Here is a 23,186-nt window from a genome sequence, read left to right as displayed (position 1 = left end):
CTACAATGCAAAGGAAATGACAATAATAATAAAAAAGTGAAAACGTAGAGATAATCAGTGTAATGATCATTGTAAAGCATACAGTAAGCAGCACACTATCAAAGGCTATTGTGTAACTTAAAGATAAAAACTAGGTTAGACTACAAATAAAAGCCCTGCAAATAAAATTCAATGTTGTAATAAACCTGCTATGTCAGTAGCACTTCTTGGCAAATAACTGTTCCTAATTAGTCTTTTTTACATGGTGTAAACCTAGAATCGTACCATACCAAAGTTAAAAAGTAAATACAATATATACAGGTCATTCTTGTCATGCAAGACAACTGATCTGGTTTTCAGGTTTTCAGTCCCCATGCAGGCTGATTTATTCAGCAAGTAATATACTGTATATATCCTAAGCTTGCACCCCGTTGGACTGAGGAGACATAGGGATATCTGAAGCATCATTGGCCTTGTCTGGAACAAAACGATATCGTCCATGTTTTTTCCAGCGGCGGACAACGATGATGAGGATGACGATGAGGACGATGACCAATAGAATCAGCAACCACCAGATGACTGAGAAACGGGCTGCTCTGGGTTTAGGATCTGTAAAAAACAAGATAAAACAACATAAATTGAAAGTGTTCTTTTCACTTCTTCATGCCATACATTGTTATTTTTCCTGCATGGCTACACCAGTTACCACTTCACTGTATACATTTCCATAAGTGTTGTGCACATAGTCAGTAATGATACCTTTCATTATCAGTGTGACAGATGTTGTCACACTCCCAACTTTATTCCTGGCAACACAGAGGTAAACACCAGCATTGGTAGACGTGGCTCCTGTGACGCTGATGCTCTGCTGGCTCCCCCCGGTGGTCACCCTCACATTCCCTGCAGAGCTGTTGTAGTGCCACTTGACCTCAGGGGGAGGATTGCCCTTCGCAATGCAGGCAAAGGTCACATTGTCACCAGGGTACACCTCGTTTTTGTAAGTTACGTGCGTGAACACAGGGGCATCTGTGGAGATGAGAATTGAGATGAAAAAATTATATTATTTAGAATCCTACTGTCAACAAAACAATATACAAAGATGATTTCTATGATTCCAAACATACACAAAACATCAACATTTAGCACGTGGGTGGCAATTCCATGATTGTTGGTTGCTTTAAGTGAGTATTTTCCACTATCATCCTTTGTCCAGCGGGGTGGAGACGCCATCTCTTTTCCATCTTTAAACCAGGTGATGACAGGTGTAGGTAACCCGTCTGGTTCACACGGGAGAGTGCCATTCTCTACAACCTCTAAGTGAGCATCACAGGTAAATGAAGGTTTATCTGTGAACAAATTAAAAATAATTTTCAGAATAAATAATGGAAAAATAAATATGAAAGTATATAATCTCATGCAGGTCTGATTCACTCACATTCAACTGTGATAAGGACGGAGATGCTGGTGTTGCCAAGGCTATTTCCAATTTCAGCTGTGTACTTTCCTGATTTAGCCCTGGTGAGGGGCTCAGATGCATTGATCAGGTTTTCCTCATAGTACCACTGAACAGTGGGTGGAGGGTTCCCATCAGCTTCACACTGCAACATGTCCAAGCTGAACTCACCCTCCACACCAGCGTTATTGTCTGGACAATCTTTGATCAGTGGTTTATCTACAATAAAACATACATTAATCAAAACTTGATATTTGTGGTGTGTGTTGAGCAAGTAATAAATAGATAAGTGGACTACTCACAGTGCACCACAGCCACGTAAGGTGATGAGGTTACAGTAGGGACGAGCTCTGGTCCATTTGGACCCAGGAGCAGCTCAGCCTTGCACCTGAAAAGTGCTCCGTTGTGATCTCTCTCAGGAATGACTCTCAAGGTACCGCTCACGTCTACTGGGATGGTACTGTTGCCATTGAACATTTCTGTGTGCAGAATTTCATTGCCGCGGTACCACGTCAGTTTGAGGTTCTTCGGAGGAGCCACATCGGTGATGTCACATAGCAGCCAGTGCTCTGTGCCCTCCACCATCGGCCCTTGTTCCAACGCAGAAACTGACACATTGTCTGGAGTCTCTGCAAGTAAAGCAAGGAAAAATAATTAGTATGAAAAAAGAAAAAAAAAAACGTAATGATATCCCTGAAATTGCAATCACAATCATACAAGAAATATGCATACACAAACACCATAATATCTTCCGTATTTACATTGCTTTTGAAGTGGCACTGTAAGTGTAGGCTACTTATAGACCTTTTTCATTGCCATTCTGTTGCTAGGGCAACAGGTTTGGTCCGACTTTACTTCCTGGTTGGGTCTAGAAGGTAACCCACAATTTTTCAAAACTCTCGCGAGATGGTTAAGGTGAGGGATTGACCTCTAATAGTTAAGGTGAGGCATTGACCTCTAATAGTTAAGGTTAGGTATTGACCTCTGATAGTTAAGGTTAGATATTGACCTTTGATAGTTAAGGTGAGGCATTGATCTCTAATAGTTAAGGTTAGGATAGGTTGTTGGGCAGCGAGTCTCGCTAACGTTTTTGCATGTTTTTGCAAGTTTTCCCAATTTGTGGGTTACCTTCTAGACACGACCTTAACAAACAGGAAATACAAAGCGGCCCTTTAAGAATGTTTATGTTTGAAAATGTCTATAAATAGTTTCTGTAAGCAAAAGACACCATTGCTTTATATCATTGTGTCAAACAGTTTGTCAGAGATGAAGACAGACAATAATGTATAGTCTGTAGACTTGTACTCACGATAAAAAGTGATGTCTAGCTCTACTTGACACTGGGAATCATCAGCTCCCCGATTCATGTAGCATATAGGTTTTGTGGACCAGTCTTCCACTCTTTCAACCTTCCAGGTGACCGAAGAAGAATCTTCAGTCGACATGCCTCCAACTTTGGCCTCCCAGCCCATTTTTGAAACATCTGCAGCTGATGTGCTGCAGTTAACTGAAGCTGGACCTCCAAATTCCACCACAACTTCAGCAGGCGTCAATACTAGGGGGCAACCTGCCATTCAAAAGCAAGCATATTCAATCAGTGCTTGGTGCACAATAAGAAAAAAACAGATCCACAAGTTGATCAACACAGATATTAGCGACACATATTCCATATCTAATGTAAAACATGCGTACCATGTGGTGTTGTTGGCCCGGGGGTGGGTATGGCTGCAGGGGTGGTTATGGCTGCAGGGGCTGCTGCTGGTGTGATCGGTTTTATCACATGAACATGGATCTGCTTAGTTATGTTTCCCAGATAATTGATAGCAGTGCAGTTCCAGGTTGTGTCGGTTACTACTCCAGTAATGTTGAGATAATTGGTTTTAGTTACATTCATCCCACCGTGTAGGTCTATCCAATGAAATTTAGGAGGAGGGCGAGCCTCAGCTTCACAGTTCAGGGTGACAGAATCACCCTCATTCACATAGACATCCTCCGTTTCGTTCATGAACTCAGGAGCATCTGAGGAGGCAAATTATATTCATTCAAATATTTACATTATAGAGAACGACATTGAGAAAATTATAACATCAAAGTGTTTACTCACAGTGCACGGAAACAGTGCGATTGTCAGAAACAACAGGAAGTAGTGGTCCGTCTGGCCCAAAGTCCAGCTGAGCCTCACATCTGAACTGAACTCCGTGGTCTCCTCTAGTGAGGTTGACTGTCAGAGTAGAAGACTCACTCACTAGTCTTTTGGTTTTCTTGGGGAAAGTGTCTGTCCTGATGTAAAGATTGTCTCTGTACCACTTCACTGTGAGGTTTTGAACAGGAGCAACATTGATGACATCACACTGAAGCTGGTACCAAGTCCCTTCCAAAGCATCTGAATACTTTGTAGGATACACGGTGACCATCTCTGGATTCTCTATGAAAATAAAATTAGATTATTGTTTTTGCTATTTGTTTCATTACATAATATGCTTTTGAAAGTACACTTACGGTATACGGTGATTTCAAGGTCTTTGCTGCATTCATGAGTTTCATTCATTTTTATTCTGCACTCTGCCGTCACATTCCAGTCTGACAGTGGCACTTCATATACTATAAGGCTATAGTCAAGTTCCACTGCAGAGTCTGTGTTTCCAACACGCCAGTACATCCCATCATGATATTCTTGTGTGCTGGAGCAGTTTAACTCTACTGACTCGTTGTATTTTCCTACAACCTCAGGCGGATACAGGCTGAGAGGGTTGAGCTCAGTAGGGCATATACTGTCTGCATCTGTTGATACACAATGGTTAGGCTTTTATTAGACATTTGCTGCACTCTGGTGGCTCAGATCACCATTGCATGCCACTTATACTTTGAACTGAGAATGGCTGAATTCTAGCTCACAGTACCACCAGTAATAACAGTGTTGCATCACAGGCAAACTTCTCCACTGTTCAGCAAAAACAAAGATCAGCACTGACACATTATACATGTACAGTAGGTCCTTATAACGCAGAGATAAACGTGCACATGGTCTTAAAGGTGCAGTGTGTAGGATCTGGCGGCATCTAAAACTGTGAGGTTGCAAATTGCAACCAGCTGAAACGTCTCCCGTGTGCCAAATGTGAAAACGCAAATGGCCTTATCTAGAGCCAGTGTTCGGTTTGTCCGTTCTGGGCTACTGTAGAAATATGGCTCCGTGAAGAGACCCCGATCCGTATGTTAAATAGGAATCCTGCTGTAGGGTGGGGCAGGAATGAGTCCTAAAACCTGGAAATAAGTTTGCATTTTTTTTCAGAAGCACTTCAATGTTTGTTTGTATGTTTTTTTTTAGCTTTTTTTTAATAAGATGCTTCAAATAAGGTCTGTGGTTAAAGGGAATTGCTTGTTAACAGCGACACCTGTGGCCGTTAAGTCAACGAAAGTCAGTGTCGGGCTCGCGCTTGCTCGCTCTAAATAGACATGAACAAGCATCGCTCAAAACAGTGAGGCGACACACATCAGCTAAAACCACAATATCACTCTATATTTAGCCTGCTTGGTAGTAATGTTATCTGACCAGATGAAGGTGGCTTTTCCTGCTTCAGCCTCGCGACCGCGACCGCGACCGCGGAGGGAGACACCGGCACCCAGTCAGAGACGATAACGTTTCTTGCTGCAGAGCCCCGTCACTTCACAAGACACGGGAAACCTCTGTTGGTCTGGAGGAGCTGCAGCAGTTATTTCTGCACAAACGTCCACTGTACATTCACTAGATATTCTCAGAGCTACGAAGTCTTCTGCAGTGTGTAGTGTGCGCACATGCACGTGAGGTGGAGCGAACTGAGTGAAGCACGCATGGGACACCGACCTGGGTGATTTATACGGGTAAGAAGTTACAAACAGTCCCTTTAACAAAAGTTTAAGAGATTTTAACATTTTATTAGAGCACTCCGGTAGCTCACCTGGTAGAATGGGCAACCCATGTACCAAAGCTGATTCCTTAGTGCAGATGGCTTGCCATTTGCTGCATGTCATCCCCTCTCTCTCCCCCTTTCACAACTATCACTATCAAATATGATATAAAATGTCAATAAAAATCCCAGTTGTGAATTTTGAAGTTTTTTATATCTATATATTAAAAAGGTGGTTGCTAACAAGTGGCTTTGTCGAGGGAACCAGGGCAATGCTAACTTCCTGGTTGGCCTACAAAAATAGGTCATCCCTGCAACACTCTATAGCGAAGGCATGACCCGCCCTACTCTGCCTCTGATTGGCTGGTACTTGCTGCCTTTGTTGGTTAGATTGGTTAGGTTTAGGCATAAGGAGTGAGATTGTTAAGGTTAGGGTAAGAATATCATGGTAAGCCAATCAGAGGCAAGGCAGAGTAGGCCGTCGTTATAGTAGAATTCTTAAATACTTTAGATATAAATGGCTCATTCTAAGGTAACGAAAACACAACGATTCATATTTTCAGGTACACTAAAGATACATACTTATTAATTAAATATTCAATTTCTTCCAATAGGTCCACCGAAAAATAATACACACTGTTCCTTTAATTTTAAACATTAAAAAATAAGCAAGATCTTCCTATATAATAGTCATGCTAAAAATTATGATAAAGGTTTGTGATTTAATGTAGTGGGATAGTGAGGTAGGAACCTTGTTTTAAAAAGTACAACTACAGCACCATCCACATGTAGAAATTCAGTTCAAGTACTACACAGACAGGATTTATAGATTTATATACAGTATATAAATATTACCTGTAAACCATCCGTGCTGTGCTAAGACTATAGTTTATCTGCTGTTGTTCTAATACTTTTTATTTCAAAATGGACTCCATCCACCACACCCACTGTGGTTTTCACAAGTCAACTGTCACAGAAAGTTACAGCGGAAGTTTTTACCACACACACCTCGCCTACTTCAAATCTTAAAGTTTTAATTACATTTAAAGTCACTTTTTTTTAAATAAAATCTTGGTAACACTCAAAAAAATTAAGTTAACAAGTTAGATTAACACAATATCTTTGAGATTGAATTGAAAAAAAACTTAATTTGTGAGTTAACAATTTAAGTAATTATGCAAGTAAGTAGGTAAGCTAACAATTTTCTTTTTTCAGTGTATCTAGCGTACATTATTTACTTTCTTTTTCCAGTCACCATCACTGGTAACACGTGGAGCTTTTGAAACTATAAGCAAGCAAGAAACTACCTCAGTATTTTACTGACACCTGAATTTCCCTCCGGGGATTAATAAAGGTTCATCTTTTCTTATCTTATCTTACTATGTTTTAGCACAAAATATGGTATAACAGTTAAGACAGAGCTCCTGTAGAGCATCATTATCACTCACCACACAGTGAAAACACGAGCATGAGGAGGCCCAACATCCTGAGACGCAGCATGCTATCTGTCAGTATGCGGGAGGAAGGAGGTGGATGGTAGAGGTGAGGCGACTTTCAGGATGGTCCAGGAAGATGTCCAGCTTCAGTACCTGGATGAGATGAGATGGACCGTGGCTCAGAGCTGACCCTGAGGGCGACGACCTGCTGCTGACAGTGACACGAGCTCAGCAAGATGAAAAGAAAGTGTACCAAGGGAAACTCAACGCCCTATTGTACAGGAAACTGCCTGCAAAAAACGGAAATATGACACCGAAAACCACAGTTTGTTCTTTGTGGAGCAACTGCAGATGACACTCCTCCCCTTCCATATTTTGTGCATCACTCACTGTATGAATTTCTATTTATTCAAATAAATAATTTGGTATAATTTTATTGAAAAGTAGATTGCAAAATGAAAAATTTTGTCAGGAAATTGCAAAACAGGACAGACATGTCAACATGTTAGTCATTATCTGATGATTCAGTCTTTACACGTCACTGACTGGCATCTAATCAACATGTGGAGATGACTGTTTATTAAACAGACACACTGCACAGGGATAACACTGACACATATTCTTTAAGGTCTGTATCAGTTCATCATTTCTTTCTCACATATCCATAATGCAACTGCTATGTGGGTTTGATCATCATGGAAACTCGTTTGAGAGAGTAGGACCCCCCGTGGAACTCGGCCCAGTAGACCCCGTCCTGGTAGCGGCTGCGGTAGTGTCCGCCCCGGTACCACACGCCGTTCAGATTGGAGTGGGCACACATGTGGTACCACCAGCCTCCTTTTTGGTAATGAGCGCAATTTCCTGCTGACACAACAGAGGAATGGGCGTATTACATATCAGAAAATAGCAACAGAAAGCTAACAAACAGGACCTGGGGGGAAGAGCAGACCTGTGTAACTGTCCTTGTCTCGATCCAGAGTGGTGAAGGCCTTGTTGTTGTGCCATGAGAGGGAGTCCCCTGCGTTGCCGTGGTATTGTCCCAACCGCAGCCTGTACCAGTCGCTCTCCGGTTCCAGGTGGAAGCTGTCGTACTCTGCAAATACCTGGCGGCCCTGCCAGTCCTCCAGAGCCACCCGTAGCTTATACTGGGCCTGTTTAGTGAGCCAGTAGAGGTGCTCCAGGCCGAGCCAGTACTCTCCGTCTAGGTTCCCAAAGCCTTGCTGTAACACACCAACACACTGGTTAAATCTAAGGAAAATATTAATCTTGTGTTCTTTTCCCCTGACTCTAGTGCAGCAGGGCAAAGTTTTCACTCATCCTGCAAAATATCTTAAAGGACCAGTGTGTAACATTTCAACATCTTATTAGCAGAAATGGAATATACTACCAAAATGTTAATATTAACTTTCATGAACTGAAAACACACTGTGAAAGGGTTAAAGTTGTTAGACGAAAACACAGACAACTCCCAGACCGGACAATGTCATGATAGCAACCTGTCAATCACAAGGTAGCCACACCCTAAAGCATCCCCTGCTTTATGGTCTATTTGACTCTAAATGGGACCATAATTTACTAAATAAACATCATGCTGTATTGAAGAAGACTTGAAACTAGAGATTAAGACCATAAACTCATGTTTACAATGTTTACTGAGGTAATAAATCAGGTGAGAAGTAGGGTCATTTCCTCATAGACTTCTATACAATCAGACTTCTTTCTGCAACCAGAGGAGTCGCCCCCTGCTGGCTATTAGAAAGAATACAAGTTTAAGGCACTTCCTCATTGGCTTCACTTCTCAGACCCGGAGGTTACCCACTGTCCAAAACTAAAGACATTCCCATTAGCCTCAGTTGGACTTGTGTTTTGTGCTAATTACCAAATGTCAACATGCTAACACGCTAAACTAAGAATCACCTTATACTGCTCCCAAGTCCTGAAGAAGTTGACCGACCCGTCCTGTCTCCTCTGGATGACCGTCCACCCTCCCTGAGCCTGACTCTGCTCACACCAGGCCTGCAGGAGACGGTTGGCGCTCTGTGGACGGAGCAGGTAGATCCCGCTGGTGGTCTCGCCTGATTCCAGAACATGCTGGCAGTCTCGCCACGGCCCTGAGACGGGAGAAAAGTAAATGTAATGGAGGAGCCATAATAAGACAAGTAATATGCAGCTACATGTTGTAGTATTATAATATACTGTATTATATAATATATATAACATTTTGAAATTCTTTAAGGCAGTGAATGGAAGAGAAAAAAAAAATTAGTTATTGAAACAAGATCACATAGAATAGCCTACATGTGTGTGATTTGGTTCAGAGATACAGTAGTTTGGGGGATTTTACGTTTTTTTCCACTTTCCCAGAGTCAGAAACTAATAAATATCTCAGGACAGACCTTTTTTATGTATATTTACCAATATTAGGCTATTTTGGTTCAATTGTTGAGTGTCTGTGGGATAAAATAACATAATAATGATCCCATCGGCATCCAGGAATTGAGCGAAATCAAGCAAGTAAACTAAGGCGCCTTTAACCAAGCTTTGTCCAAGGGGAGGCACACGTTTTGAAAACCCCTGATATAAGATATTAAAGCGAAACACCTAAGGCAAAAAACATAATTTTTCATGCACTGGTCAATTTTGGGCTATTTTGTTTCCATAACATGCCTTCTTTCAGACTTGTGTAAAGAAAACACATCAATACACATTGAGTTGTTTATTTTACTACATTTGTCTATTTGTGTCTGCGGATTTCTCCTGAATTCACCAAAAGTTAGCATTAAATAATGCCTCATTTACATATTTAAACATACAATTGCAGAAAACCTGTAATACATAAAATAATTGTCTTAAAGAAAGTAATCAACTGGGGAAGTTTCATGGTGATATCTATTATATAATTTTTTGCAAAATGTATTGAATTTTACAATACATATCCTTAAAGCCGTTTTCTCAAAAAGAGATTTTTTTCTCAGACTCTGAGCCAGAAATCTCCACTTCAGCAGCACTTACATCCACCAAACTTTCCAGTTTCATTCCTATTCTGAAGGTTTATGCAGAGGGGTTTGTTCATATATCATTCATAGCCTGATTTATACAACATTTTATTCCTAAAAACATGGCGAAAATGTATTTTTTTATAATTGTTGACAGTATTTTCTGATCTATGGAGCGATAAAACCCCTTAATTCTAATATGTCAACAAAATGAAAAAATAATTTTGAATTTATTTATCCAATGTTCAGATTTCTGTTCTCGAAATGTATGCAAATTAGCACATACTTAATAAGATAATACCTAATTTGCATATTTAAACATATTTTCAGAAAAGTTGTAATATACAAAATAATTGCCTTAATGTCAGTAATCAACTGGGGAAGTTTCATAGCAATACCTAGTAGTTAATTTATATATATTATATAATATGTCATGGCCAATGGCTCTCAGTTGGAGTTAATCAGGGATCAAGATTCTTACAGAGTTGAATCGAGACATAATGGATCTACCTGTCATTTTTTATATTCTTCATAGTAAATCTTTGAAAAGGAGTTACTTCATTTTATGTCAAACTTGTTGCCTTTACTTCGACTTTAACTCAGTGGTGACAATTTTAGAAAGCACAAGCGTGCCAGTTAGAGATGGTTTTTGAATTCAGTTTGCTTTAGCGTCAGGAAGATCACAGATACATAGCAGCTACTCCAGCTTATCTTTTTAAAGCTGAAGAATTTTTTCCCCCCTAACACATGTCCAGTGTCTCAGGTCACAGAGATAAGACAAACAGAGGAATCTGCACAGAGAAAATGTACACATGGAGGAAATTCTCCCACACAAACAATGCCTAATGGTCATCCCTGACAACCGTTTGTAGTCCAGGACAAGATGTGGCAACGCACGGTCTTTCATCAGAGCTTTTAACAAGAGTTGAGTCACTTTGGTTTTGCTGACTTGTTGCAAATCCTCTACTTTGTCATTTCAAGTTGTGCAAGTTTACAGTCGCCGTGTCATTTAAAGCTCCAACAAATGCTCTGTGTCTTCATTATAACATCCTCTCTGCTCTGATAAGAGCTGCCGGCTGTTTCTGACATTGTTTAGGCATTCCCAGAGAGATAGGGCTCCTACCAGCAGGTCACCGACTCCTTCGGCCTCTCCTTATCTAAGCAGCTAAATAACTCGGACAGAAGATTTATACGCTCATAAACACAAGTCTAATCGAGCATGTTTCACATTGATGTACCTGGCGTCTTTGTGACGGGGAAGCTGATGAATGGCGGGTCTGTAGGAGTGTTGGCGGTAGTGGTGGAGGGGAGAACAGTGGTTTCCTGCTGCGGTGGAAGAGCACTCTGATCTCTTTGAACGTCATTGGTCATTTCTCCGGCTTCAGAGCTGTAATTAGGATGCACATTAGGCTGGCTTTTTGGTGGTTCAGTCGTCACCTGTTCAGAATAACACAAAAACAACACACCATTCTCAGTTCCAGTGTAAAGACCTCATATACATTTGCAGATTGTTGTTCCCTATACCAGAAGGGCCGGTGTGGACTCTCTGCACTGGCACTGCTTCTCCAGACGGACGATAAACTGGTTCTGGGAGTTCATCATGGAGATGAGGGCTCCGTATTTCTTCTCCAGCTCCCGGTAGTTACTGGACACCTGCAGCGCCTGACACATTGCAGCACACATGAGGATGAGTTTAACAACCATTATAGGATAAAGTGTAGATGATGCAGGGCTTCGCTCACCTGTGTCGTAGCATTCAGCAGCAGGTTCTCCACCCGTCGCTGCTCTGAAGCCTGGTCTTTCTTGTGCATGACTTCATGCAGCAGCTGGGCGTAGAGCTGGGCAATGCGAGAGTTCATGCCGTTGCTCTCTTTGCGCAGGGCTCTCACCTCCATGACGAGGGACCCCTCCTGCTCCAGTTGGCCCCGGAGCTTCTCCAGCTGCTCCTGCTGCCGCTTGAGCTCCACCCGCAGCGCCGCCACCTCCGACTGGTTGGTGGTAGAAGCAGACTGCGTGTTCAAACACAGCGCGCCAGTCAGTTTTTGCTGCGGGACGATGAAAGTGTAGGAGCAACGGCCTCCTTTTGCATCCGGAGACCGAGGTGAACGTTTATGAGCCTCCTCCCTCTGTCCTCCAGCTCCTGGTACGTCCACACAGAGCGTTAAGAAGAGAGTCAGGCCTAGTGTCAGTGTCTTCTCCATGAATGTGTTATAGAGGTCAACCTGGTAGTGGAGGACAGGACACGTTTAGAGTAACACATCAATAACAGCTCATACAAAGACATGAACTTTGTGTTGGGGGTCTTGACTGTTCACCAGATGATTCACCAAGTGGCTGGAATTTATTAGCAGGTCAACACTGAAGGGACAACAGTCAACATCAACCAGCCAGAGTCAACACACTCCCATCTCACGGTCAACAGAACAACTTAGTCAGGACAACCACGGTCAACACCATAAACACATGAATCCAAGGAGGTCAATATAGACATCTGACACCAGAATCTCCTGTATACCTTTCTCACTGGTACCAAAAGAAGATCTACACTTCAAATAAATTGTTTTTTTTATGAATGAAATAACATTTTTCTGGATTTTTATAATGATTTAACAAGCTAATGAGCTTTGGATGCCATAACCAGTACATTTACTTGACTCACCGTAGCAGCTGAAAAGTGTTCAGGACTTCTTTGTTCTGCTCCAGTGTGTATCTGCAGCTCCCAGGATGCACTTGTAAAATAAATCTTAAAAAATCACATGTTCAAGGATCAGGAAGAGTTGCTTCTTCCAGATTAAAAGTGGTCCTGCGTAAATGTTGAAGGTAGAACAATTTGGGGTCACAAATGAATCTCAAGAAAATACAAGAATGACACCCAAGTTTTCAGCTAGACTATCTTTTCCTCTCCGTCTGGAGGTTTGTGTCTCAGGATCTCTGGAGAGGGAGACAACTAATTACAAACTGTCCGGATGACGCCGCCTCTCAGTAGGCCCTACCTGCTGTTTAGCTGGATGTCTCCTCCCTCCTGCCATCAACCTGCTATCCTGCCACAGACTAGCGTGGTATTCAAATGCAGTGGTTTACACTAGGTCTGCAGCTACTGGTTATTTTCATTGATGGTTTTGTTAATGGTTGTGTGTGTCTATTAAATGTCAGAAAATAATGAAAAGAGCCCATTTAGTTATAGTAGTTTTAAAGGTTTGTTCCACCCAGATACTACTATCTGTCCAAGTACTTATAATTCTAAGAGTTTATTCCAGCCAAATACTACTTTCTGTTTCACAACTTACATTTTTAAAGGTTCATTCCACCCAAAAACTACTTACCATCAAACACGTTAATTAATTTCAACTTCCACCTTTGACAGTAACAGTTTAGCTTCCTGCTTATTTAGCAATGTATTTCAGCTCTTACATTTTTTTGGGGTCATGCAGTTCAGCTTTTAACTCAGTTCAACCCAGTTTTACAATTAAGTTCCGTATTTTCAGCAATGCTTTGCAATTAATTTCAAGCAGGAAAGGCGTTTTCTAGTTACTACTTACTTTGCAGATTTAGATTAATAATATAACAATATAAATCAACTAATACATTATGATGCATTATTTTAGGTTAATCTACCCAGCAGTATTTTAAGTAGGGCTGGGAAATATATCAATATCGTGATATGAGACTAGATATCGTCTTAGATTTTGGATGTTGTAATATGGCATGTGTTGTCTTTTTCTGGTTTTAAAGGCTGCATAACAGTAAAGTGATTTAATTATCAGAATTTACCAGACTGTTCTAGCTGTTCTATTATTTGCCTTTACCCACTTAGTCATTATATCCACATTACTGATGATTATTAATTATTAATAATTGTAATCCAGTAATATAACATATTCTGAAATGGGGCATTCTGCATAATGAGTGCTTCTACTGTTGGTTTTTTAAGTTTATTTTGATGCTGGTACTTTTGTACTTTTTGAGTTTGAATGCAGGATTTTTGCAAGATCTGAATACTTCTTCCACCACTGTCTTTAAATAGACAGCTGGGTTTCTTGATAATAGATGGCAACACAACACATTTAGATTGCTTTATCTTATATCCGGCTAAAATTGGGCGTAGGCCGTGGTGGATGAAGTGAAAGTCACGCTTTCAAAAGTTCACATACAGCTTAAAAATGTCATGTTAATGCTGTTATTTTGATATACCTTTTGGGAAATGTATGGTTATATTGTTATTGTTTATTTGCTTTATTTATCTTTCTGTACTGGCCAATCCCACCTATTCTTATTTATTGATTTATTGCCTAAGTTGGGAAATTCCATTTTGTTGCAGAGTTGGTCACACCCAATCTGTGATATCAAAGCACATTGGGTTTAAGGTGGGGACCGATGGTGCAATCAGATAGCACAACAACAAAAAAACGACACCATTTCAGCATGATGCACGTTTGACCTTTAAAATGCTATGACAACTGTTTGGTGTTTGCATGTGAAATTGGTGTTACACCAACTTCTGTGGCCAGCAGTGTTGTCAGTAAACACTTTGAAATAACATATTTGATATTGCAGCATGCTTGTCCTCCTGTAATATCTGCTACTGACAGAACTACAGGCCTGTCAAAGATCCTTCAATGACGGGGTGGAAGTGTAACACCTCAAATTATATTCTCTTTTTGTGGTTTCACAGCAGCTGGCGGTATTGCCTTGCTGCCATCCTCTGGAGCTAATTATATCTTTTCAAGCGACTTCAATTCCTCCTGTTCTCTAAAATAAAACTAATGTTTCAGTTCTCTCCCTGCTCTCTGTTGCCACTCTTGAATGAAGTTAATGCAGATAACTCTCTTTCCGTCTCATTAACTGGACTTTGTAATTACATTTCTTAATGGCTTTTTCAAAATGTAATAATTGAAACTGCTACACTTCATTTATCTTGTAGAATAATATTGTTGTTTTGTTCCATTGTAACATGTAGGATTACCTAAAATAAACACTTTTTTTTAGCTTTGTTGCCTGCTAAAATGTTGCCTGTTTTATGTGGGCCAATGGAAGATAATAAATAAATACATGTACGTAAAAAAATAACACTAAATAATTATATTTTGCCAAAAGAGTATACTTGTTTGGCAAAATAAAAATGCCTTTACTTAGTGTTACTTTTTTAAGGCACATTTATTTATTTATTATCTTCATGTACTTACATAGAGAACTAAATAAATAAGGAGATGAATACTGAATGAAATTAAATTAAATTAAAAAATATATTTATTTCAGTATTTATCTCCTTATTTATTTAGTTCTCTTTGTATGTACTATTGTAACAATGTAGGATTACAAAAATACATTACATTACATCACATTACAAAAAAATTTTTTAGCTATGTTGTCTGCTAAAATGAATATTGATCCTATTTTATGTGGGCCAATGGAAGATAATAAATAAATAAATGTACGTAAAAAATAACACAAAAAAAAATGCGTTTATATTTTGCCAAAAAAGTATATTTGTTTGGCAAAATACAAATGCATTTACTTAGTGCTATTTTTTAAGGCAAATTTATTTATTTATTATCTTCATGTACATACATAGAGAACTAAATAAATGAGGAGATGAATACTGAAATAAATTAAATTAAATTAAATTAATTTAAATTAAAAAATTGATTTATTTCAGTATTCATCTCCTCATTTATTTAGTTATCTATGTATGTACTTTTAAAAATTATATTATATTATATTATATCATATTATATTATAAGAATCTTTGTGCATTCAATACAGGAAAGGGGTGGGAAGTGTGACCTTGTGCATCATTACAGAAGTATTTTCTTCATTATGGTGTAATGTTACAATATTCACTGACTTGTTATTATTCTTTACAGATATTAAAAAGTTTGGGGGACAGGGAGTTGCTTCTCTGGAGTTGGAGATGAAGGTGTCGTAGTCCATCTAGTGGTCACAACCAGGAAATGCAACAATACAAACTTCCGTTAAAAAAAAAATTTCAAAATAAAGTAGCCACGTTGAAGCAATCACAACTGAACAGAGGATATCCATCAAATAAATGATCGTAAACTGTAAACCATAGTACACACTTCCACAAAGTTTCACGAAACCCATTTTTCACATTATCCTGCTGACAAACACACAAGCAAATAAACAAACTAAAAAAAAGTAATAATAATCTGCTTTTTATTTTGAAAACAAGTACCGGAAGTGTTGGGACTTGACAGCGCTGTTAGTGTCGCTACGAGCAATGCTGCTCTTTTGTTAAGTAAAGTGGTGAGAAATCTTTCTCCAAAACAAGATTTATGTGATTAAATGATCACTACCACCACACCTGCTGACATTAGTTACTGCAGGTGAAGGTAACGCGTCCTTGTTGGCTTCCACGACTACTTTATTTGGCTTTAGTTAGCTAACAACAGCAGCAGCTGCAGGTCTGTGCGGAGGAGAGGAGGATGTCGCTCCACGGGAAAAGAAAAGAGATCTACAAATACGAGGCTCCATGGACGGTGTACGCGATGAACTGGAGCGTCCGGCCAGACAAACGCTTCCGGCTGGCTCTGGGCAGCTTTGTGGAGGAATACAACAACAAGGTGTGTTTAGTTAGTTAGTGTTAGTGTGAGTGTGGTTCATTCATCAGATCAACGGTAGCCAGCTAATGCTAATGCTAGCTGTCCTGCGCAGCTCCAAGAGCATAACAATGTCTGTGTTGTTGTTGTTATTCTCTTAATAACACTAAAGTACCAAGAGTTCAGGTGTTTATATTCTGCATGCATGTGTTTCTGCATGCAATAGTAATATCACCACATAGAGTTAGTGCTAATCTAACCCTGGTTGCCTTGTAAACAGTACTTTAGTTTGAGATAGATAGATAGATGGGTAGATAGATAGGTAGATAGATGGATAGGTAGATGGATAGGTAGATAGATAGGTAGGTAGATAGGTAGGTAGATGGATAGATAGATGGATAGGTAGATGGATAGGTAGGTAGATAGATGGATAGGTAGGTAGATGGATAGGTAGATAGATAGGTAGATGGATAGATAGATGGATAGGTAGATGGATAGGTAGGTAGATAGATGGATAGGTAGGTAGATGGATAGGTAGATAGATAGGTAGGTAGATAGATGGATAGGTAGGTAGATAGATAGGTAGATAGGTAGGTAGATGGATAGATAGATGGATAGGTAGATGGATAGGTAGGTAGATAGATGGATAGGTAGGTAGATGGATAGGTAGATAGATAGGTAGGTAGATAGATGGATAGGTAGGTAGATAGATAGGTAGATAGGTAGATAGATGGATAGGTAGATAGATAGGTAGATAGATGGATAGGTAGGTAGATGGATAGGTAGATAGATGGATAGGTAGGTAGATGGATAGGTAGATAGATAGGTAGGTAGATAGATGGATAGGTAGATAGATGGATAGGTAGGTAGATAGATAGGTAGATAGATAGGTAGGTAGATAGATGGATAGGTAGATAGATGGATAGGTAGGTAGATAGATAGGTAGATAGATGGATAGGTAGATAGATAGGTAGATAGATGGATAGGTAGGTAGATAGATAGGTAGATAGGTAGATAGATGGATAGGTAGGTAGATAGATAGGTAGATAGGTAGATAGATGGATAGGTAGGTAGATAGATAGGTAGATAGGTAGATAGATGGATAGGTAGGTAGATAGATAGGTAGATAGATGGATAGGTAGGTAGATAGATAGGTAGATAGATGGATAGGTAGGTAGATAGATAGATAGGTAGGTAGGTAGATAGATGGATAGGTAGGTAGATAAATGGATAGGTAGGTAGATAGATAGGTAGGTAGGTAGGTAGATAGATGGATAGGTAGGTAGATAGATGGATAGGTAGGTAGGTAGGTAGATAGATAGATAGGTAGATGGGTAGGTAGATAGATGGATAGGTAGGTAGATAGATGGATAGGTAGGTAGGTAGGTAGGTAGGTAGATAGATAGGTAGATAGATGGATAGGTGGGTAGATAGATGGATAGGTAGGTAGATAGATAGATAGGTAGGTAGGTAGGTAGGTAGGTAGGTAGATAGATGGATAGGTAGGTAGATAGATGGATAGGTAGGTAGATAGATAGGTAGGTAGGTAGATAGATGGATAGGTAGGTAGGTAGGTAGGTAGGTGGATGGATAGATAGTTAGTAACCTTATTGATCCTGAGGGAAATTCAAGTTTCCAGCATCACAGTTCCATAGTGCAAAACATGTTAGTAAAAATGCAGTAATAAAGTTAGTAGTGCAAAGTACAAAAAAATATACCAGATATAAAAATACAAGGAGATGAAGAAAACTGTTAAAAGTGAATATAGTGCAGGGTAACAGCTGTGATACAGGACTATTAAAAGAGTGAATATAGTGCAGAAGAGACTGTTAAAAATGAGTATAGTGCAGGATAACTCCAGTAGCTTAGTCTATGAATAATAGTATATAATAACAGGTACTGTGTGTGTGTTTGCTCCTGGTTCAGGTTCAGCTGGTGGGTCTGGAAGAGGAGAGTTCAGAGTTTGTCTGCAGGAACACATTTGACCACCCTTACCCCACCACCAAGATCATGTGGATCCCAGACACCAAGGGGGTTTACCCGGACCTGCTGGCCACCAGTGGGGACTACCTGCGCATTTGGAGGGTAAGTTAAGAATGATTGATCTTTACAGGATAAGTCTGGTGATATATCTATTGTTTTTATGTTATTCAAATGTTCTGAAAAGTTAAAAACCAGCAATGAGTTGGTCCTACTAACAAGTACTGCTTGTGCAGCCAAAACCTGATGTCTCATTCATCTGTGCCATAAATAAGATAAGGGAAATTGTTGTGAAGCTGTTGCAGTACAAAGTAAGAAAGAGTGCAATTATAAAATATCAAAAAACAGATATTCTAAATCCACAAATCCAAAATATACATGAAATAGAGCTCAATTGTTGTCCAAATACTATTAAAAAAACACATCAGTGAGCCACACTGTTGTACTGTGTGACACATTCCTTCATTACATGAACACAGGTGCTGTAGTTTATTTCCAGTCAATCCCACACACACACCATCCTGCTGCTTACTAGAGCACCAAATATGTATTAACCCACACCTGGAAATAGTTCCCAACAAATGCTCTATTTATTCTCGTTTAGAAGCGTTTGCTAAAAGCTAAGGTACCCACTTGTTCTAGGAAATTACTAATCATAAATTTATATAAATAAAATTGCTAATATGTTTACCATTCTGGCATTTATATTTAAACATCCCACTTCAGCATTTTATATTTACTTATTTGCACTGTGGTTATATATTGCATGTCTTAATGCAAATATTTGTTATATTCTCATTTTTATTATTTGCTTATGTTTCTCTATATAGAGTGTGTTTATATTGTAGCATTATGTACATCATTTACATGTTACATACTCCTTTATTTCTATTTTCTTACATTTATTTATGTTTATATAAGAGTAACTGTCCCCTCTCCATGGATCAATAAAGTATTTCTGATTCTAAGCGTTTCAAAAAGATAAATCTATATATTTGTAACCTGTCTTCTCAGTGGCCTTGTGGCTGAGTACCACCAACAGGGTAGGGAAGAAAATATTGAGAGACAGACTAACACATTGTTGCTTTTGCCTTTTCATGACATTTGTTGATAATAATAAAATAGACTACTGCCTGTCCATGTGAACTACAGTAGTCTGTGACTGCACTTCAAAAAGACATCTGTATCTGTCAAAAATCAATCACTCTCAACTGTAGTATAAACACAAACTAGTCAGTGCTGTTGGGGTAACATAGGTTTCTTGTGGCAGCTGTAAAATGGTCCCATTGACTTGAATATAGTACACTATAATATAAGTCTACTTTTGCATTTATCACACAGGTCAGCGACACAGAAACACGTCTGGAATGTTTGCTGAATAACAACAAGAACTCAGACTTCTGTGCTCCTCTCACATCCTTCGACTGGAATGAAGTTGATCCCAATCTGCTGGGTAAGAAATCCTCTAATACGGTAAAATAGGAGTACCTATCAGGCTATCAGTTGGACTTATGTTGCTCTTTCATTTGTATAGTTTAACACGTTGGCTCATTCTGCAGGTACTTCCAGCATCGACACCACCTGCACTATCTGGGGGTTGGAGACCGGTCAGGTGTTAGGACGGGTGAACCTGGTGTCTGGGCACGTGAAGACCCAGCTGATTGCTCATGACAAAGAGGTGTGTGTGTGTGTGTGCTGTAAAATGAAGCCCTACCTGTACACAGCCTAAAAGAATATTTAGATCAATGTCTTTATGTGCAGGTGTATGACATCGCGTTCAGCCGTGCAGGAGGTGGTAGAGATATGTTTGCCTCTGTGGGGGCCGATGGATCCGTCCGCATGTTTGACCTCCGGCACCTTGAGCACAGCACCATCATCTACGAAGACCCCCAGCACCATCCGCTGCTCCGCCTCTGCTGGAACAAGCAGGACCCCAACTACTTAGCTACAATGGCCATGGACGGCATGGAGGTCAGTTTACTGTATCAGTAGCCATGTTTCTGTCCACCTTTTCTGTAATTAAATGGAAACATTGGTAAGCCAAAGAAGCCATTTCATTAATTTGGATTGTTATTTTTGACTGATAAGGAACCTTTCCAGTTCCATAAGCAGAACAAAACATGAAATATTGAAGTTAATGGACTCTTTACCACTGTTTCACATTTTATACATAATACTAATGAAAATAAATTAATGAGAATCAAGTAACTGCATTAATATTTCTGTTTGATAGGTGGTCATCCTGGACGTACGTGTGCCCTGCACTCCGGTGGCTCGGCTGAACAACCATCGCGCTTGTGTCAACGGCATCGCCTGGGCTCCTCACTCGTCGTGTCACATCTGCACTGCAGGTAAAGGCACCTATGGATTGTGGGATATAGAAGGAAAACACGGATGTTAGCAGAGACACGTCATAAACTCCATCGATCATCTGTGCCGCTCCTGTTTTGAAAATGAACAACACATTGAAACAACTTTGGTTACTGCACTGGTATTTCTAATTATCAAAAAAAAACTCATCAGAGGAGAAGAGTGTGGGAATGTTGTGGGTTAACAACAGTAAGTTTTGTTGGCCGAAAAAGAAAATTTAGTTAAGAAACATAAAAACTTAACCAAAATCTCTCTCTGTATTGTTGTCACCTTCTCTTCCGCTCTCTGTCACTCACTCTCTCTGTCTTAAACGCACAACGTGTTGCGGCAGCGAAGCTCAGTCCGTCTCTGTCCTTCTTGTCTCACACCTCAGTCCTGACCATTGTGCTACTATAATGCATAAAGTTGGTGGTTTGCGGGTCAGGTCAGGTTTGGGTGGCTGAGTAACGCATATTTTTGCATGTTGGGTGGGTGGATTTGCTCTCATAATGGACCGGTGGGTGCGACTGAACCGCCCATCATTAATGAGCTCAAACTAACTGCAAAGCCACATTCTTAATCACTCAACCTGTGTTTTTCATCAGATAAGATACAATTTTATGTGAAATAAGTTTGACTAAAATGACAAATGTTCAATATAATTTTAAGATTAAGAGAGAAAAAATTGACTGTACTAAAATGTTTTGAGTTGTCGTCGACTAAAACTATGAAGTATAAAAATGACTAAAATGTGATTAAACCTAAGAAACTTTCGTTTTAAGACAAAGACTAAATCTAAAATAGCTTCCACAATTAACACTGCTTTCATCTGAAACAGACCAAACTGGTACAGTAAAGGGACCTTTAGGCTTAACTTTATCTGTAATCAGCTGCATTTCCCTGCCTCTAATGCCCTCTCTTTCGTGTCTTACTTCCTCAGCCGACGACCACCAGGCTCTAATCTGGGACATCCAGCAGATGCCCCGGGCCATTGAGGATCCCATCCTGGCCTACACTGCTGAAGGGGAGATCAACAACGTGCAGTGGGCGTCCACGCAGCCGGACTGGATCGCCATCTGCTACAACAACTGCCTGGAGATCCTGCGTGTCTAAAGCCACCCGACGAAGAAGAGGAAGCTCTTTTCTTGTTTCAGATTTGGACTTGATTTTTAGTCCTCGTCCCGCTGCGTTCAAGACAAAGTCACGAGTGAACTTTCTGAACGTGTTTGGAGTATCGCACACCTACCCCACAATAACCTGGTTTACAGTTTGTTCCATGTCATTTACTCCTATTGTTCTATTAAACGTGTTTAAGCTCTTATTTATTTTGCTCACAAGGTAGTGTTCAGATAAACTCTGACTGGTTGTCTATGACAATCGGATTTTTATACTTGTTGGTGTGATTTCAGCCAGCTGTGAGATTATCTTGAAGGGTTTAGATGTTTGTGCGTTTCATCTGTTTGAGTTGTAAACGTTGATACGAACTACTGTAGGTGGCAGAAGATGACCTCTCCAGGTTAGTGCTGTAGCCTTCTTGTGGACTCTTACCATATTATTGGTGATTGAAATATCCGTATATTATGGTCTTGTCTACCCCTGTACATTTTTTTCAAATGGGTGTATGTCCAGAATCTCAGACTTGAGGCTCAAACTTGTGACCTGTGCAACTTTTATAAATTATAAACTAACCTGAGAGGGATTCGTATCGTACCTACAGTGGCTTCTGTCATCGCATGGTGTGTTTTAGTTTGGCTGGCGACGCTGTGAGGCAGCCATGTACAGCAGCACTCAGAACCTACCAGAGCAATGTCGTTCAGCCTTTTTGAACTCCCGACTTTTTCTCTTCTTCTTTGTTTGTAGAGGATTGTGCTTTGAAAGCTGCTTTTCTCTTTGTGTTTATAGAGTGAGTTGTGAAACGGGAGGAGCGTGAAACAACTTTCTGACTGAGTCTGCCTCTCTTTTTTGTTGTTTTCAATAATTAAAGGGTCATGTCCTTGTAGCATGCCAATACAAGGCAAAAATGTACATACATATAAATATATCAACGCAAGATGTTGGTAAGACAAGTGTTCATGTTGTAGCTTTTTCATAAAGTTTATTATTGAATTTGCTCTAATAAATTGTATTCCTCCGTGTCCTAGGAACAAACTTGTTGACGTGTTGCTTCGTTTTGTGAAGTTGCAATTGGTTTACCGATAATGTCAGTCTTTATAAAACTGACATAAGTATCAATAAATACATGTATACATAAATACAACCGTAAATAAATAAATTAATACAAAAATAAATAAAATAAAAAAATATGTAAATAAATACATTAATGTTAAAATAAATTAATTAATTAATGTTCAAATAAATATGGAAATTAATAAATTAATGTTCAAATAAATATGGAAATAAATGCATAAATAAATGAATAAGTTCATGTTAAAATAAATATGGAATGTACAGGGAAAATTTACCAGGAATTGTTTGCTTCTGTCGGGCTCGCCTAATTGACGAATCCTGCTTTAGACTGAGGTTAGGACCTCCTACCTAACTAACATACAGAC

At 39.7% G+C, this 23,186-nt stretch overlaps 3 protein-coding genes across 3 annotated transcripts; 1 reads left to right on the top strand and 2 right to left on the bottom strand.

Annotated features, from left to right (window-relative positions):
• Positions 1 to 7: 7 nt before the first annotated feature.
• On the bottom strand, positions 8 to 6,902 carry LOC119502197 (hemicentin-1-like). The gene is made up of 10 exons (XM_037793025.1): positions 6,765 to 6,902; positions 3,932 to 4,213; positions 3,537 to 3,857; positions 3,125 to 3,451; positions 2,742 to 2,999; positions 1,735 to 2,061; positions 1,415 to 1,651; positions 1,104 to 1,325; positions 739 to 1,005; positions 8 to 588 (listed from the first exon to the last, which is right to left on the bottom strand). Exons 1-10 carry the CDS (start codon positions 6,814 to 6,816, stop codon positions 395 to 397), a joined length of 2,487 nt encoding a protein of 828 aa, XP_037648953.1. The 5' UTR covers positions 6,817 to 6,902; the 3' UTR covers positions 8 to 394.
• Positions 6,764 to 12,719, bottom strand: angptl6 (angiopoietin-like 6). The gene is made up of 7 exons (XM_037793026.1): positions 12,408 to 12,719; positions 11,491 to 11,970; positions 11,273 to 11,410; positions 10,987 to 11,185; positions 8,670 to 8,863; positions 7,702 to 7,972; positions 6,764 to 7,613 (listed from the first exon to the last, which is right to left on the bottom strand). Exons 2-7 carry the CDS (start codon positions 11,947 to 11,949, stop codon positions 7,429 to 7,431), a joined length of 1,446 nt encoding a protein of 481 aa, XP_037648954.1. The 5' UTR covers positions 11,950 to 11,970; positions 12,408 to 12,719; the 3' UTR covers positions 6,764 to 7,428.
• Positions 12,720 to 15,955: 3,236 nt separating this feature from the next.
• Positions 15,956 to 22,786, top strand: dcaf7 (ddb1 and cul4 associated factor 7). The gene is made up of 7 exons (XM_037793180.1): positions 15,956 to 16,329; positions 18,232 to 18,390; positions 19,627 to 19,738; positions 19,845 to 19,963; positions 20,047 to 20,256; positions 20,519 to 20,636; positions 21,575 to 22,786. Exons 1-7 carry the CDS (start codon positions 16,192 to 16,194, stop codon positions 21,745 to 21,747), a joined length of 1,029 nt encoding a protein of 342 aa, XP_037649108.1. The 5' UTR covers positions 15,956 to 16,191; the 3' UTR covers positions 21,748 to 22,786.
• Positions 22,787 to 23,186: the final 400 nt, after the last annotated feature.

This window comes from Sebastes umbrosus, chromosome 14 (genome assembly GCF_015220745.1).
Source record: "Sebastes umbrosus isolate fSebUmb1 chromosome 14, fSebUmb1.pri, whole genome shotgun sequence".
Lineage (NCBI taxonomy): Eukaryota > Metazoa > Chordata > Actinopteri > Perciformes > Sebastidae > Sebastes > Sebastes umbrosus.
Note: the sequence above shows the minus strand (reverse complement) of the source record. Positions and strands in the feature narration are given on the sequence as shown.